This window comes from Chlorocebus sabaeus, chromosome 8, assembly GCF_047675955.1.
Source record: "Chlorocebus sabaeus isolate Y175 chromosome 8, mChlSab1.0.hap1, whole genome shotgun sequence".
Classification (NCBI taxonomy): Eukaryota; Metazoa; Chordata; class Mammalia; order Primates; family Cercopithecidae; genus Chlorocebus; species Chlorocebus sabaeus.
In genome coordinates, this window is record NC_132911.1 from 18,278,626 (window position 1) to 18,292,942 (window position 14,317).

Sequence of the window (14,317 nt, forward strand, 5' to 3'; positions counted from 1 at the left end):
CACTTCCCCTAACATTTGAGAAGATAAACACACCTAACTCACCGTCAAATGACAAAGACTAACCAAACAATTTTTAATTTGATTGCTGTAGCAGGACAGGCATTAAAGTAAGCAACAGGATTGGAAAGAAGAGTCAGGGGTTTCAGCCACCCTCATCCTCACTCCTCCTTCCTTCCTCCACAATCAATTTGCAAGGAGTAAGAAAGAGCAAAACTGACTTAGAAGTTGACCTGCTTTCCCTTATCACGTTCTGTAACAGAACTGTGCCAATGTAAAAAGCTTACAATGATAAGAAGACTGAATAATGTATAAGTTAGATAATATGAGGTCCCTCAATGAGGCCCAGTGACACAACTGATTAAAGCTACCCTGAGGTATTTCCCATATATAAATCTGTTCTAAAAAAAGCAAAACTACCAAAAGTGGGAGGCTAGAGGGTGGGGAAAGGGGACAGGTGAAGGAACAGAGGATGGAAAAAAGGAAAGAAGGCTTTCACTCTGAGAGGTCATAGCATCCAACAAAATTGACCAGTGCAAGATTAACCTATGGCATACTTAGATAAGGATTCCTATTAAAGTCTAGATCTTTGGTAATATGATAGTAAATTATATTCTAAAATTCATTTTACAATTCAACATTTTTAGATCATGACATTTTTCTATAAAAACATTTCAACAACTAATGGTTAGGTTCTCAGGCTATTATTCCCCATATCCTTGTTGTAGAGACAGAAAGAGTATTGGTGAATATGAATGCCAGACCCTACTAGAAACCCCCTGAAACTGTGAGTTCTAGCCCTGATTCTTCTCTTAGGACCACTGAGAAGCTCCAGGGATGACAGCCTTGGGGCCACTGTGTCTGGGAAGCTCCAAGTCAGGTAAAAGCATAGATCAAAAGCTTCTCAAGGTGATAAGCAACCTCAGCGAAGTCTCAGGACACAAAGATCAATGTGCTAAAATTGCTAGCATTCCTACACACCAACAGTCAAGCCAACAGACAAATCATGAATGAACTCCCATTCATAACTGCTAAAATAAGAATAGCATACCTAGGAATACAGCTAACAAGGGAAATGAAGGACCTCTTCAAGGAGAGCTACAAACCACTGCTCAAAAAAATCAAAGATGACACAAATGGAAAAACATTCCATGCTCATAGAAGATTGGAAGAATCAATATCATGAAAATGGCCATACTATTCAAAGTCATTTATAGATTCAATGCTATTCCCATTAAATTACCATTGACATTCTTCACAGAATTAGAAAAAAACTATTTTAAAATTCATATGGAACCAAAGACGTATCCAGACAGCCAAAGCAATCCTAGGCAAAAAGAAGAAAGCTGGAGGCATCACGCTCTCTGACTTCAAACTGTACTACAAGGCTACAGTAACCCAAACAACATGGTACTGGTACAAGAATGAACACACAGACCAATGGAACAGAATAGAGAACCCAGAAACAAGACCACATGCCTACAACCATCTGATCTTCAACAAACCTGACAAAAACAAGCAATGGGGAAAGGACTCCCTATTTAATAAATGGTGCAGGAAAAACTGGCTAACCATATGCAGAAAACTGAAACTGGATCCCTTCCGTACACCACATACAAAAATCGACTCAAGATGGATTTAAGACTTAAATGTGAAACCCAAAACCAATAAAACCCTAGCAGAAACTCTAGGCAATACCATTCTGGACACAGGCAAGGGCAAAAATTTCACGATTAAGATGTCAAAAGCAATTGGAATAAAAGCAAAAATCGACAAATGGGATCAAATTAAACTGTAGAGCTTCTGCATAGCAAAAGAAAGTATCAGAGTAAACAGACAGTCTATAGAATGGGAGAAAAATTTTGTAATTTGTCCATCTCATAATGGTCTAATATCCAGTACCTACAAGGAACTTAAATGTATAAGGAAAAAACAAAGAATCCCATTAAAAAGTGGGCAAAGGACATGAAGAGACACTTCTCAAAAGACATACATGCAGCCAAGAAACATGAAAAAAACCTCAATATCACTGATCAATATCACAAATCAAAACCACAATGAGATACCATCTCACACCAGTCAGAATGGCTGTATTATTAAAAAGTCAAAAAACAACAGATGCTGGTGAGGTGGTGGTGGAGAAAAAGGAATGCTTTTACAGTGTTGGTGGGAGTGTAAATTAGTTCAACCATTGTGGAAGACAGTATGGCAATTCCTCAAAGAGCTAGAACCAGAAATACCATTTGACCTAGCAATCCCATTCCTAGGTACATACCAAAGGAACAGAAATCATTCTGTCATAAAGATACACACATGCAAATGTTAATTGCAGCACTTTTTACAATAGCAAATACGTGGAATTAACCTACATGCTCATCAATGACTGAATAAAGAAAAGGTAGTACATATACACCATGGAATGCTATGCAGCCACAAAAAGGAATGAGATCATGTCCTTTACAGGGACATGATGGATTTAAGACTTAAATGTAAAACCCAAAAGCAATAAAACCCTAGCAGAAAATCTACGTAATACTATTCTGGACACAGGCAAGGGCAAAAATTTCACGATTAAGATGTCAAAAGCAATTGGAATAAAAGCAAAAATTGACAAATGGGATCCAATTAAACTGTAGAGCTTCCGCATAGCAAAAGCTATGCAGAACATTTAAGTTCCTGGTAGGTGCTGGATGTTAGACCATTGTCGGGTGGATAAATTACAATTTTTTTTCTCCCACTCAGAGCCAGAGATCATTATCCTTAGTAAACTAAGGCAGGAACAGAAAATCCATTACCATGTTTTCTCACTTCTAAGTGGGAGCTGAATGATGAGTACACACAGACACATGGGGCAGAACAGCTCACACCTGGTGCCTGTCAGAGGGTGGAGGGTGGGAGGAGTGAGAACATCAGGAAGAATAGCTAATGGATGCCAGGCTTAATACCTGGGTGATGGGATGATCTGTGCAGCAAACCACATTGGCAATTGTTTACCTATGTAACAAACCTGCATATCCTGCACATGTACCCCTGACCTTAAAAAGTTATACATAAAAAGATCTTTGCAAATAATAATTTAGGGGGGAAAAAATAGGAAAGACAACACAGACACGGCACCAAGGAGGTAGGAGAGAGCACTCCAAAGGAGAAGGCAGTGCTGGCACAATAAAATTATGACCATGGCTGGAATCTAAGCAGGGGAAAGCTCAGAGAGAAAATAGAATGCCAATGATAGCTTTCATGGCAGAGGGCGTCACAGATAGAGAAGCACAGACAGAAGAGGTATCCACAGGGAAGATATTATCCTGCACGAAGATGAGAGGACAGCACGCAAATGTATTTAAGGCAGCTGCCAGTTACAACAGTAATCATTACAGATGCAGAGTTCTTGAGGATATTAACTCTATAAGGTTCATCAGCTTCATGGAAGTCTGTGATGCTTTTGACAATGAAAATATAAAATAGCACAATGTGAACTTTAAATTTTTAAAATAATTTTTATAATAGTCATTTTCCACTACTGACAATAAACCAAATATTTATCCAGTATTTAAGATTCTAGGCTCCTAGAAAGCCAATGCAATAATTAATTTTATAGACTGGAAAAGAAATAATGAAATCCTACAATCTAACTCACACTGAACTCCACATATTTTTTTTAAACACTGTTCTGTTACAAAACCTAAACATACTTTCTTCCTTGACTATATTCTTCTCCCTACCAGTAAGTTGTACTAGCTATGGTTTTAGCCCTTATCAAACTTATAATCCAATACTAAAAACATTAGTAAGGTCCTGCCTCATACATTAAACTCAGACCACAGGGGGCATGATACTCAACATGCTCTGAGTATGTCAGGGGCAAAGTATACGTAGGAGGCCTAGCCCAATAAAGAGAGCCACCTTTAAGAACCACAACCAGGCTCTTACACCAATTGTACATGCTGGGCTGGCTCCTGCCAATACTGGAGAACAGAGGGACGCTGGATAAAACTGCTACTGAAAATCTCGAGCCTTGATATTAAAAGGTACATTTTGTCAAAAAATCTTGATTAAAATAATGCCCTGGCTACTGCCTCTTACGATGGCCTGACCTTGGCCAGCCACTGACTTGTGTATCTCTTCTGACTTTCCAGTTGTGAAACTGGCCAAATGACTATGCTCCGATCTATCTCACTCCTCAGTGCTATGCAATTCTATATTTAACCCTCCTACTACCTTAGAACACCAGCCCTGGGAGATAATCCTGCCAGCATGGTAGGAACCTGACTAAAACTATGACTGAAGTACAAGCAAGCTAGTTAGTGGTAACAAATAAAACACATTCGAAGATCTGTCCAGACAAGCAGTAAGTATAAACTTATTCTAACACATCAAATCTTATTCATACCATTTCAAACAAGGTTTAAGAAAAAGACTTTCAACTCTTTCCTTGTTGATAATTCAAGCAATATTCAATAAAACTTACTTCCAAATATAGCAAAGAAAGAAACCCTAGAGTTTAAGAGAAATGTATCTGTATGTACAGAAGTTTAATTTACATATGTATTTTGTAGATAAAGAGGCATTTTGAAAATAAAACAAATTATATGGCAAATTCGCCACATCACTACAATTATAAGGGAATAAACTACTTGCAGACAAGTCAAAGCAAGTAGATACTATTGCTAGGAAAATGATCAATCAGTCACACATGTTTTTTAAAAGCAGGTACTGAATTTCTCCCCCCAAGTATTATATATACAGATTGTTTTTTACCGAGCCTAATTAGACAGGTTTAATATAATCCAACATGAAATTAAAACACCTCCCCAGTGTTTTCCCATCATAGCACCTCAGCAACCTGCTACCATGTCTTCAGTGAAACCTAATGAGGTCAGCCTAGCCAACTCCATTAGAGAGGACATGTGGCTTCCACGAACATTGCCTTACTCACTTCTAATCCTTACCCAAATAGCGAAGAGTATGGAAAGGAGGAGGCGCGCACACACACACACTATATATATATATGTTTGTTGAAGGGGAAAATTAGAGAAAGAGAGGCATTTCAACATGCCACATTAGCTAAGTGTAAGTATAATGTTAGTACACATTCCATTATTTTATTAGTAAGGAAATTAGCAGGCCAAACCAAGGCCCATAGCAATGCATTTTCAGTACATCATTCCTTAGAGTGAAGGAAAAAGGTTCACCAAGAGCAGCCAAAACAAGTTAATCTCCCAATAGGGGAGTCAGCCCTCCCCTATTCAAATCATATGAGGACAGGCTGGTCTTGGCACTTCTTAGACAGATCATGCTGCAGTATTGCTATCACAACACAATGGTAAGGAAAAAAAGAAAAATGGTTTATTAGTGTACTCCCCATGAAGATTATTCTGGCACTGGATCAAGTAATGGGTGGTCATACTCTAGGTAGCATAGCATTAAGGAGAAGGTGAAAAGGAGCAGAGCAGTAGAAATAATTCATTTTATCTCCTGTATGATTCGATTTCATAGGGGTCATGCTAATAAGTCAAACAGACACTAAAACAACAACAAAAAAATCAGGCAATCATGATGCAAGAGAAGCTACATCCAGAATTATGGATTAAAAACTTACCACCTAGAAGAATAATTTATTTTTAAAATGAATCCAGAGGAGAAAGATAGAAGAAACACATTTACATGGTTAGTTCTTATGATAGCTACTTTATATTCGACAGACTTGTAACAGCATGCATTATAGAAAACTAATACAGAAAACGTAAACAGACAATCCCAAGTATATCGCACACATTTTTACAACAGAGAACTACTCATCACCAAACACATGATCCTGAATATGACAGAGATTCACTGTTATTGATAATTTTTCTCCCTCTTCTGTCAGTAATTTTGCTACTATTGCCAATTAATCATCTGTGATTGGCCTAATTCAAGATAATATTAAAATGATAATTTCTATAAACTCTCTTCCATCCCAGTTGCCAAGAAGAAGCAGGATGCTTCATCTAATCTCCTTTGAATTCCTTGTAAGTGTAAAGAAGGGCAAATGTCCTAGATTTGCAGCAATAAACCTGTAGCTACTGACACTAGGGTGTTCACAGCTTATCTAGCCATCAAGCATGCTGAGATATCTAATAAAAAAATAACATCTTTATTAGTTGCTACATTTCAAGTTATGAGTAAGATACATACGTATGCAAAAGTATTATTAAAGCTATTAGCTTTTAAAAAACGCAATCAAGGATTTAGTACAAACAAATCATCAAAAATGTGACAAAAGCTCTAAGAGATCTGCAACCTTTAAACAGAAATTGCAATATTACTGAATTTTTTTCCTCCCATCATTAAACATTTTCTCAGTTAACAGATGCTAAACATACAACTCTTATATGTTGATGGAACCTCAAAATATCTAATGTGAAGAGAATTCTTCATGTTGGTGATCACTGATTTGGATCAATGCTATACATGGCCAAACACAGTCAACATTATCTCCTTTGGCCAGAAAGGTTAAGGGAAAGAAGGGTGCAAAGAGCAACTGCTATCGCCAAACAGGCAGACGATACAGTGAAAACTTGCTTGGCCAGTAACAGGCAAAGCGTGGTCAGGACAATCCACTGACTGGCCATCCCCTTAACAAGCTAGATAAATGTTACACTGTGGTACCCACATCAATGTTCACACTGTGAAATGCCTGCATTTCCACATGATATATTAGCAGTGCTATTGCCCAAGAATGCTTCCTGAAAGGATCTATATTCTCTTAATCTGTATTGTCTCTGGACACGTGCTACATATGTTTACAAGTGATTCTAAATTCACCTCTTATAAATGGCAAAAGGAACTTTCTAGTTGAGTATTTTGAGATATGTTAAAATGATGTTGAAACTGGGATTCTATCACTCTGTCTCCTCTTTGCTTTCTGGTGGTGGAACCCTTTCTCCCCTGAATCCCTTCCTCTTTTAACAGCTCGTCCAACTTAATGGTCCCATAGAGCTCCATGGTGCCTTTCTTAAAAAGGGAACACTGTATTTTTGGAAAAAGGAAATTATGTGACTAGCAGAATATCTAAATGTCAATTCTTTATATGTAATTTTTAAATTTTAAGATATATTACAGCAAATCAAGGGATCATATACTCTATGTGGACATCTGACTTTTTCTTAAAAATAAAATTAGAATTTGTTAAATATGGATTAGTCTATATTTACTTAGAGCAAAAATTACTTCATAGTCCCAGGTTCATTTATTCTGAAGAGTATTAGGAAGAGTTAGAGTAAATGCTAAAATTCTACTTCTACAAAACTTGCAAGTGTATGTACAATTATACATTGTAAAACTTTATCCTCTACCTTAAGTAGATGATGAGAGGATGATTAGATTATTTTATTATTTCAACTAGTAAAAGACTAGGTAAACTGAGGACCATAAGAAAGCCTGAGTTATTCGACTCACTATGGTATGTAGTGAAAACACGATTCACGTTTTCAGATCTAACTTATATTCTCTCCATTATTACCTATCAACTGCAATTCTCAACCAAAAAACAAAAACAAATAAAAGCTCTGTCTGCCATCTACTGGACAAAGAAGATACAGAACACACACATTACTACGAAAACAACTCTAGGCACCAAGACCAGGCATTTAAAATGATACTCTGTGCTAGTATGTGAAATAAAAAAATTCTTTCTTTTTTCAAAGGTTTCTTTTTATTCACCTGCCATGGGAACCATGTAGAGAATGAGGAACAGGGAGGCAGAAAATAAATGTGTACAAACATAAAAGTAGAGATAAGCCCGACATGTTTTGGATCTAAGTTTCACAAATCCATACTTACGTGGCCATGTAGATCTGTATTAAGAAGCATTATTGCACAGGTAAGGCAATGGACTCCATCTGAAGAAAGACACAAGAAAAGAAAGCAAGAATTCGCTTTCTACTGTTGGACTCCACCTTGTTATCATTAATAGGATACATTCAGAACCTATAAAAACAGTCCTGTGCTAGGTACAGGCTTATTTGTTTTAAGAAACAAAAAATGGATGAGAATAATTTCCATATAGAAAGAACCTGAATGCACAGAATTGGACTCCACTGTTGATACACTGTTCTTACCTCTCTGGAGGACAATTTGGTAGTACACATGTAAAGCCTTGAAACAGTGTCTTTTGACACAACAAATCGGCTTCTAGGGTTTTGCGCTACAGCAATAATTAAGGATCTATACACAGTACAGGGATATCCAGACAAGCATTGCTTACAATGGAAGACAAGTAAATATGAACGTCTAAAGACACATTTCTGTTAGGTTGAAGTCATAAACATGTTCTCCGAGTAAAGATTCTCATTTCCAAACATTAGAATTAGTTGTTCTCCTTAGTCTCACTCCACTAATTCTCTATACAAGTACAGTAGATAATAGCAGTTTCAGATGCGGTAAAAATCTTACCAATTTACGCTAAATTAGAAAGGTCTAATTACTGCACTCATAAATTAAAGGCAGGGTATTTTTAACAGATAAGTTCTTTAGTATAGTAGGTGATTTCTGTTATCAGTGTCTCTTAGTAGATGCTACCAAATGCCTAAAAGTGTATTTATTCTAGTACCATTTTATTATCACAAGTTCTACATATATTTAAAACAAATTCTCCAAAGTATTTTAAGAACTCAGCAGCCAACTCTCAAATATCCTTATCAACAGCCAATTAAGTACACAAATCCGTATTTCTTTTTTTATCCAAGAATGTAAACATCTTCTTAGATTTGCAGAAAGTTCTTATAAAAACGGTCCGCTTTTATCTCTTTTATTCTCTTGTCAGGGCTAATGGTGACAGAGATAGTGAATAACTGGTCCAAACAGCATCAGTTTACCGATAGAAATGTGGCCTTCATCAGGTGATGAATTAACTTTGACTACAGCCTGGGGGAAGGAGAGAAGGTAGAGGCAAGCACCTTGGCCCATACCAAGCACATTATCGAGATTAATTGGCAATACTGAAGCTAAGAGGTAATTACTATTTCTTGTGAATCTAGTCTCAGTGATTTACTCCATAATCTGTAAGTTTATGAAAGATTTTCCAATTGAAAGTCAAAGTGCTTCACTTCGAACACTGAAAAGTGTGCTTTATTGCAGGAATTGAAATGGAGGAAAGATCTCTCCTTCAACAAGGTAGGATCCACAAATAAACAGTTTACAATTAAGTCGTTTACTTTGTAAAACTAATATAATAAGCATAAATTCATAGTTTATTAAAATCATCAACAGAAGTTTGTGGTATCATTATAATTAATATCAAGCAAAAAAACTAGAGGCACAGTGCAACCACCAGTGAGATTTGTTCATATTTCCAAAACTAACCCCAAAACTCTAGATACATGAGCTTTCAACAAGAAACGTAGAGGCCAAATGTATAAGAAATAAGAAAACTGAAATTTTATTACATAAAATCGTAGAGTGACAAATCACGAACATTTCAAGTATGCTGTCATACTAGAGAAGTGGAAAACAAAATAATTTAAATAAGAGTAAAGGATAACATGCTGTCCTTAAATATTATCCTTTTACAGAATATTTAATGACATGAGAAAATGCTCACAATGAAAGAAAATGCAGATAAAAACAAAACTCTAATTCCAATTTGACATTAAGTATTAAATAGACTAGAATGAAGTAAATAGAAGTGTTAGTAGTTATCACTAGCTAATTGAAGTTACATAATTTCTCATAGTAAAATTTAACTTTCATAATAAGGAAAATAACCATTGATATAAAAAAGAAATTCAAGTATTTGTATCAGATTACCTTGTGAAGCAATAGTATCTGGGTTACAGTAAAAATATCTATTGGAGAAGTGTATTAAAACTCTCTCTCGTTCTTGAGTTTCTCCCACGAGAGAAAATGCTTTAAAGAAATACCTACAAGAGAATTAAAAATTTAAAAAGTGAAATTTTAGAAAATGCTATCACACTGTTTGACAGTTAAAAGTCAATTTATACAAACCTAAGATATTAATTATACAAAGTAAGATATTATAAAGTTATTCTCTGCCTGCAAAAAAATCATTTACTAGATAGCCATTCAATATAAATTTGTATTAGTATTTAAATTCTATAAAAACACTTTGGAAGGCCAAGGCAGGCATTCACTTGAGGTCAGGGGTTCAAAACCAGCCTGGCCAACATAGCGAAACCCCATCTCTAATAAAAATACAAAAATTAGCTGAGCGTGGTGGTGGGTGCCTGTAATCCCAGCTACTCAGGAGGCTGAGGTAGGAGTCACTTGAATCCAGGAGGCAGAGGTTGCAGTGAGCCAAGATCATGCCACTGCACTCCAGCCTGGATGACAAAGTGAGGCTCCGTCTCAAAAGAAGAAGAAGAAAAGAAAAAGTCAACTTAAAAGATGACAGGGTGGTAACAGAGTGGTCAATACATCAAGAAAGCCTTGGGAAGGTAGGTAATTTCCTCATTATGATCAAGTGTCAAGTAGCCAATTTTAAAAGGTCAGGAAAAAAAAAAAAAAGACCACTTAAGACTCAATACATCATCATAAAGGCTAGGTTTTAAAACTCTACACGCATCAGGGTGCTTCTGTAATTTTGTTACATGATTGTCATCTCTATTAAAGCCACTATAACTTACATTGCTTTGTACATAGGAGATTTCTATTAATTTTGTCTATTATCACATTTTAATATTAATTTGTTATGGGAGGAGGAAATCGGGAGATAAGTAATTTATTCCTTATATAATGAAATCAGTTTATGTATAAAAATATCTTTAAGTTATAGGAAGTGTGTCAAAAACCACACACTAATCTACTCAGAGTCACTAAGAGCACTGTTTATTTGAGATTAATCCAGATGACCCTCTATTGACAATGCAGATCCATTTTCCTAAACATGAGATAGGAAGGAAAAAAAATCATTCAAAATTTCTAAGAAATCTTACTATTGTAAGAAACACACCATAAGCTTCATTTCTATGAAAATTTTGCCTTCTTCTTTATTATAGATATAATTAAGGTTAACAAACTATATATTGACAAAACTTTAATTTTTCTTAACTTTGATAAACTACATGAGAATGCAAGGCAAAAATATACATCTCTCAGCCACTGTTAACTGTTTTTGTCAGAAAGCCTGAGTACCTCTGCTGCACGAAAAGAGTCCCGCAATGAATCACTGGAGTACTACACTCCAGTCCAAACATCCTCCCTTCACCTCCCAGGCCTCAGTTTCTTCACTTGTAAAATTAAAGGGTTACGCTAGCTGATCTCAGAATTATTCTAGACACTGACATTTTATAAGTAGTGTTTAAAATTAAATGCTTACTAGGTGTTACCTTCAGCTACTCTTAGAAACTTGCAATACAATATAATGCAAAAAGTGACAATCAGTGAGTTTTAGACATCTTCCTTTGAAAAGGTCAGACAAAGAGGGTATTGTTGGAAACAGTTTTACAGATACTTTCTTTTTTTTTGATACGGAGTCTCGCTCTGTCGCCCAGGCTAGAGTGCAGTGGCCGGATCTCAGCTCACTGAGCTCTGCCTCCCAGGTTCGCTCCATTCTCCTGCCTCAGCTTCCCGAGTAGCTGGGACTACAGGTGCCCACCACCTCGCCTGCCTAGTTTTTTGTATTTTTTTTTAGTAGAGACGGGGTTTCACCGTGTTAGCCATACAGATACTTTCTACTGATTACGTTGACATTCATTTTTATTCCACTGAAGAGTTAATTCCAAAGTATCACCTTAAAAGACTATTGGGGCTGGGCAGGGTGGCTCATGCCTGTAATCCTAGCACTTTGGGAGGCCAAGGCAGGTGGATTGCCTGAGGTCAGGAATTCGTGGCCAGTCTGGCCAATATGGCAAAACCCTGTCTCTACTAAAAATACAAAAAATTAGCCAGGTATGGTGGTGCGTACCTGTAGTCCCAGCTACTTGGGAGGCTGATTCAGGAGAATTGCTTGAACCTGTTAGATGAAGGTTGCAGTGAGCCAAGATGGTGCTACTGCACTCCAGCCTGGATGACAGAGCAAGACTCTGTCTCAAAAAAAAAAAAAAAAAAAAAAAGGGGGCTATTGGGCTATAGGAAAAAAATTCTACAGTCTATAAACTCTGTGTGTGTGTGTGTGTTAAACTGATCATTCAAACACTAAACTCCCTACTCAGAACAACTGAAAACAGTCTTGAAGAAATATTTGTACACTCATGTTCATGGCAGCATTATTCACAATAGCAAAAGCATGGAACAAACCCAAGTGTCTCTCGAAGCTAATGGTGGTATTTATATATTCCCCATAATGGGCTATTACTCAGCCTTAGAATGGAAAGAAATTCTGACATACACTACAGAAACGAACCTTGAAGACATTATGCTAAGTTAAATGAATCACAAGAAGGCAAATAATATTTATGTCCATTTACAACATTAGAGTAGATAAAATAATCGAAAAGAGAAGTAGAATAGTGTTCGCCAGGGGCAGGGGGAAAGGAGGGGAAGGAAAAAAAATCCTTGTTTAATGAGTATGGAGCTTCAGTTTTACAAGAAGAGAATCATGGAGATGGATGGTGGTGATGGCTGGACAACATTATGATTGTTTTTAATGCCATTCACTGTATACCTGACAATTGGTAAGATGATAGGTTTTATGCTATCTGTATTCTACCACAATAAAAATATGAAAAACAGAAAAACTCCTACAGATGACATTTTTTATCCAGATTTGCTATGCTACCAATTGTTTACCATCTGAACTCAGGCCTCCCATTAGGTGCAGAATATCAGTTCATGTGTCATTTCGTTAAATGCATACATTTTTCTTACTCTTTGCTGTGTTTAAAATCTATAATACAATTTTAGCTAAGTTCACAAAGTACAAGTTAAACATCCCAAACCAGAAAACCAGAAATCCAAACTGCTTCAAAGTCAGAGATGCTCCAAAATCTGTAACACTTTTCAGTGCTGAAATAAGGCTCCAAGGAAACGCTCCTGAAGCATTTCAGATTTTCAGATTTGGGATGTTCAACTGGGTAAGTATAACACAAACATCCCTAAACCTGAAAACACCCAAAATCCACAATCCACAACACTTCTGGTCCCAAACATTTTGGAGAAGGAATACTCCACCTATAGCTGGAGGTTTAAGAAAAAAAATAAGATTCTAGCTAGAAGGCATTACTTTCTCCTCTAAGAACTAATCATTTGAAGGTAATGAAGAGCAGCAGTGAGGCTTAGTCATACCTGAGTGACTGATCCAGCGTCATTCCTGTAAAATCAAAAAACTTCAGATATTCTTCGGCAACTAGTTTGCTAAATTCATTGCTATAAGAAAACAGAACAGACTTGGTTATTGAAAGGTAAACTATTTAAAACACACACAAAACAGGAGAGAATTCAGATTCCAGCAATGGGTCAGAACGTACTTCTTGCCAAGGTGTTTTGCAACATCCGATCTTTTGAATCTGTCCAGATGGTAAAGGCGTTTGGCCAACCTTTTCGCTGCTTCCACATTGCTGCTGGTACCATTACTGAGATTTCCTGGGGTCTCCTTTTCCAAAATTTCAGTGCTCCCCATTTCGGAATGAGCTTCTAGCCGTGTTGTTTTCACCCCAGCATTGCTATGATAATTGATAGAGAAAATAATAGATATTTCTTATATGGCAAAAAGGAAAATATCTGATGAAATATTGATAGTTTCTTTTAGTTTGGCTACACTATCTTAGATGAGATCATTTTATGTTTAAATATTCATAAAAGTAGTTTCAGTTACCATATTTTTAAGAACTAAAGAAAAGACTGCCAAAATCTTAGGCAAGCAGTTCCCAAACTTTTTGGTCTCTAGACTTTACATTCTTAGAAGGATTCCATAGAGCTTCCCCTAATGTGGGTTATACCTACTGATATTTACCATAGTAGTAATGAAAATAGAAACATTTTTAACTCACTTAAAAATAAATCTGTTATATATAACAAATATTATAAAGATACAACTATGTTTTCCAAAAGAATATAAAATTTAGTGACACAAATCATAGTGTTTCACCGTTTTTTTAAACACAAATTTCTTTAATGGCTGGCTTAGTAGAGGACAGTTGGACTCTAACAGCCATTTCTATATTCAACCAGTAACAATATATTATTTTGGTTGAAGCACATTGAGACAATCTGCCCTCACTCATCTTTCGTTAAAAAAAAGAAATATGTTAATATCTTTTTCAGATAACTGTGGATATTCTTTTTTGATATAACACCAAAATGAGGTAAGTGGTAGTTTCTTAAAGGATATTCTTACTTGCAATATGGAATCTAAATTTGTGTCAATTAACTTTTTGTACTC

General features: G+C 36.2%; 1 protein-coding gene across 7 annotated transcripts in view; it reads right to left on the reverse strand.

Annotated features, from left to right (window-relative positions):
- PSD3 (pleckstrin and Sec7 domain containing 3) overlaps nucleotides 1-14,317 on the reverse strand; it is a 555,746-nt gene that overhangs the window by 257,444 nt on the left and 283,985 nt on the right. For all 7 annotated transcript variants that reach the window (XM_007961788.3, XM_007961789.3, XM_007961791.3 and 4 more), the window contains 4 exons: nucleotides 13,404-13,598; nucleotides 13,222-13,302; nucleotides 9,787-9,899; nucleotides 7,822-7,880 (listed from right to left, as the gene is read on the reverse strand). In XM_007961788.3, coding sequence (XP_007959979.2) covers nucleotides 7,822-7,880; nucleotides 9,787-9,899; nucleotides 13,222-13,302; nucleotides 13,404-13,598 — 448 coding nt within the window. The remainder of the gene's footprint in view (nucleotides 1-7,821; nucleotides 7,881-9,786; nucleotides 9,900-13,221; nucleotides 13,303-13,403; nucleotides 13,599-14,317) is intronic.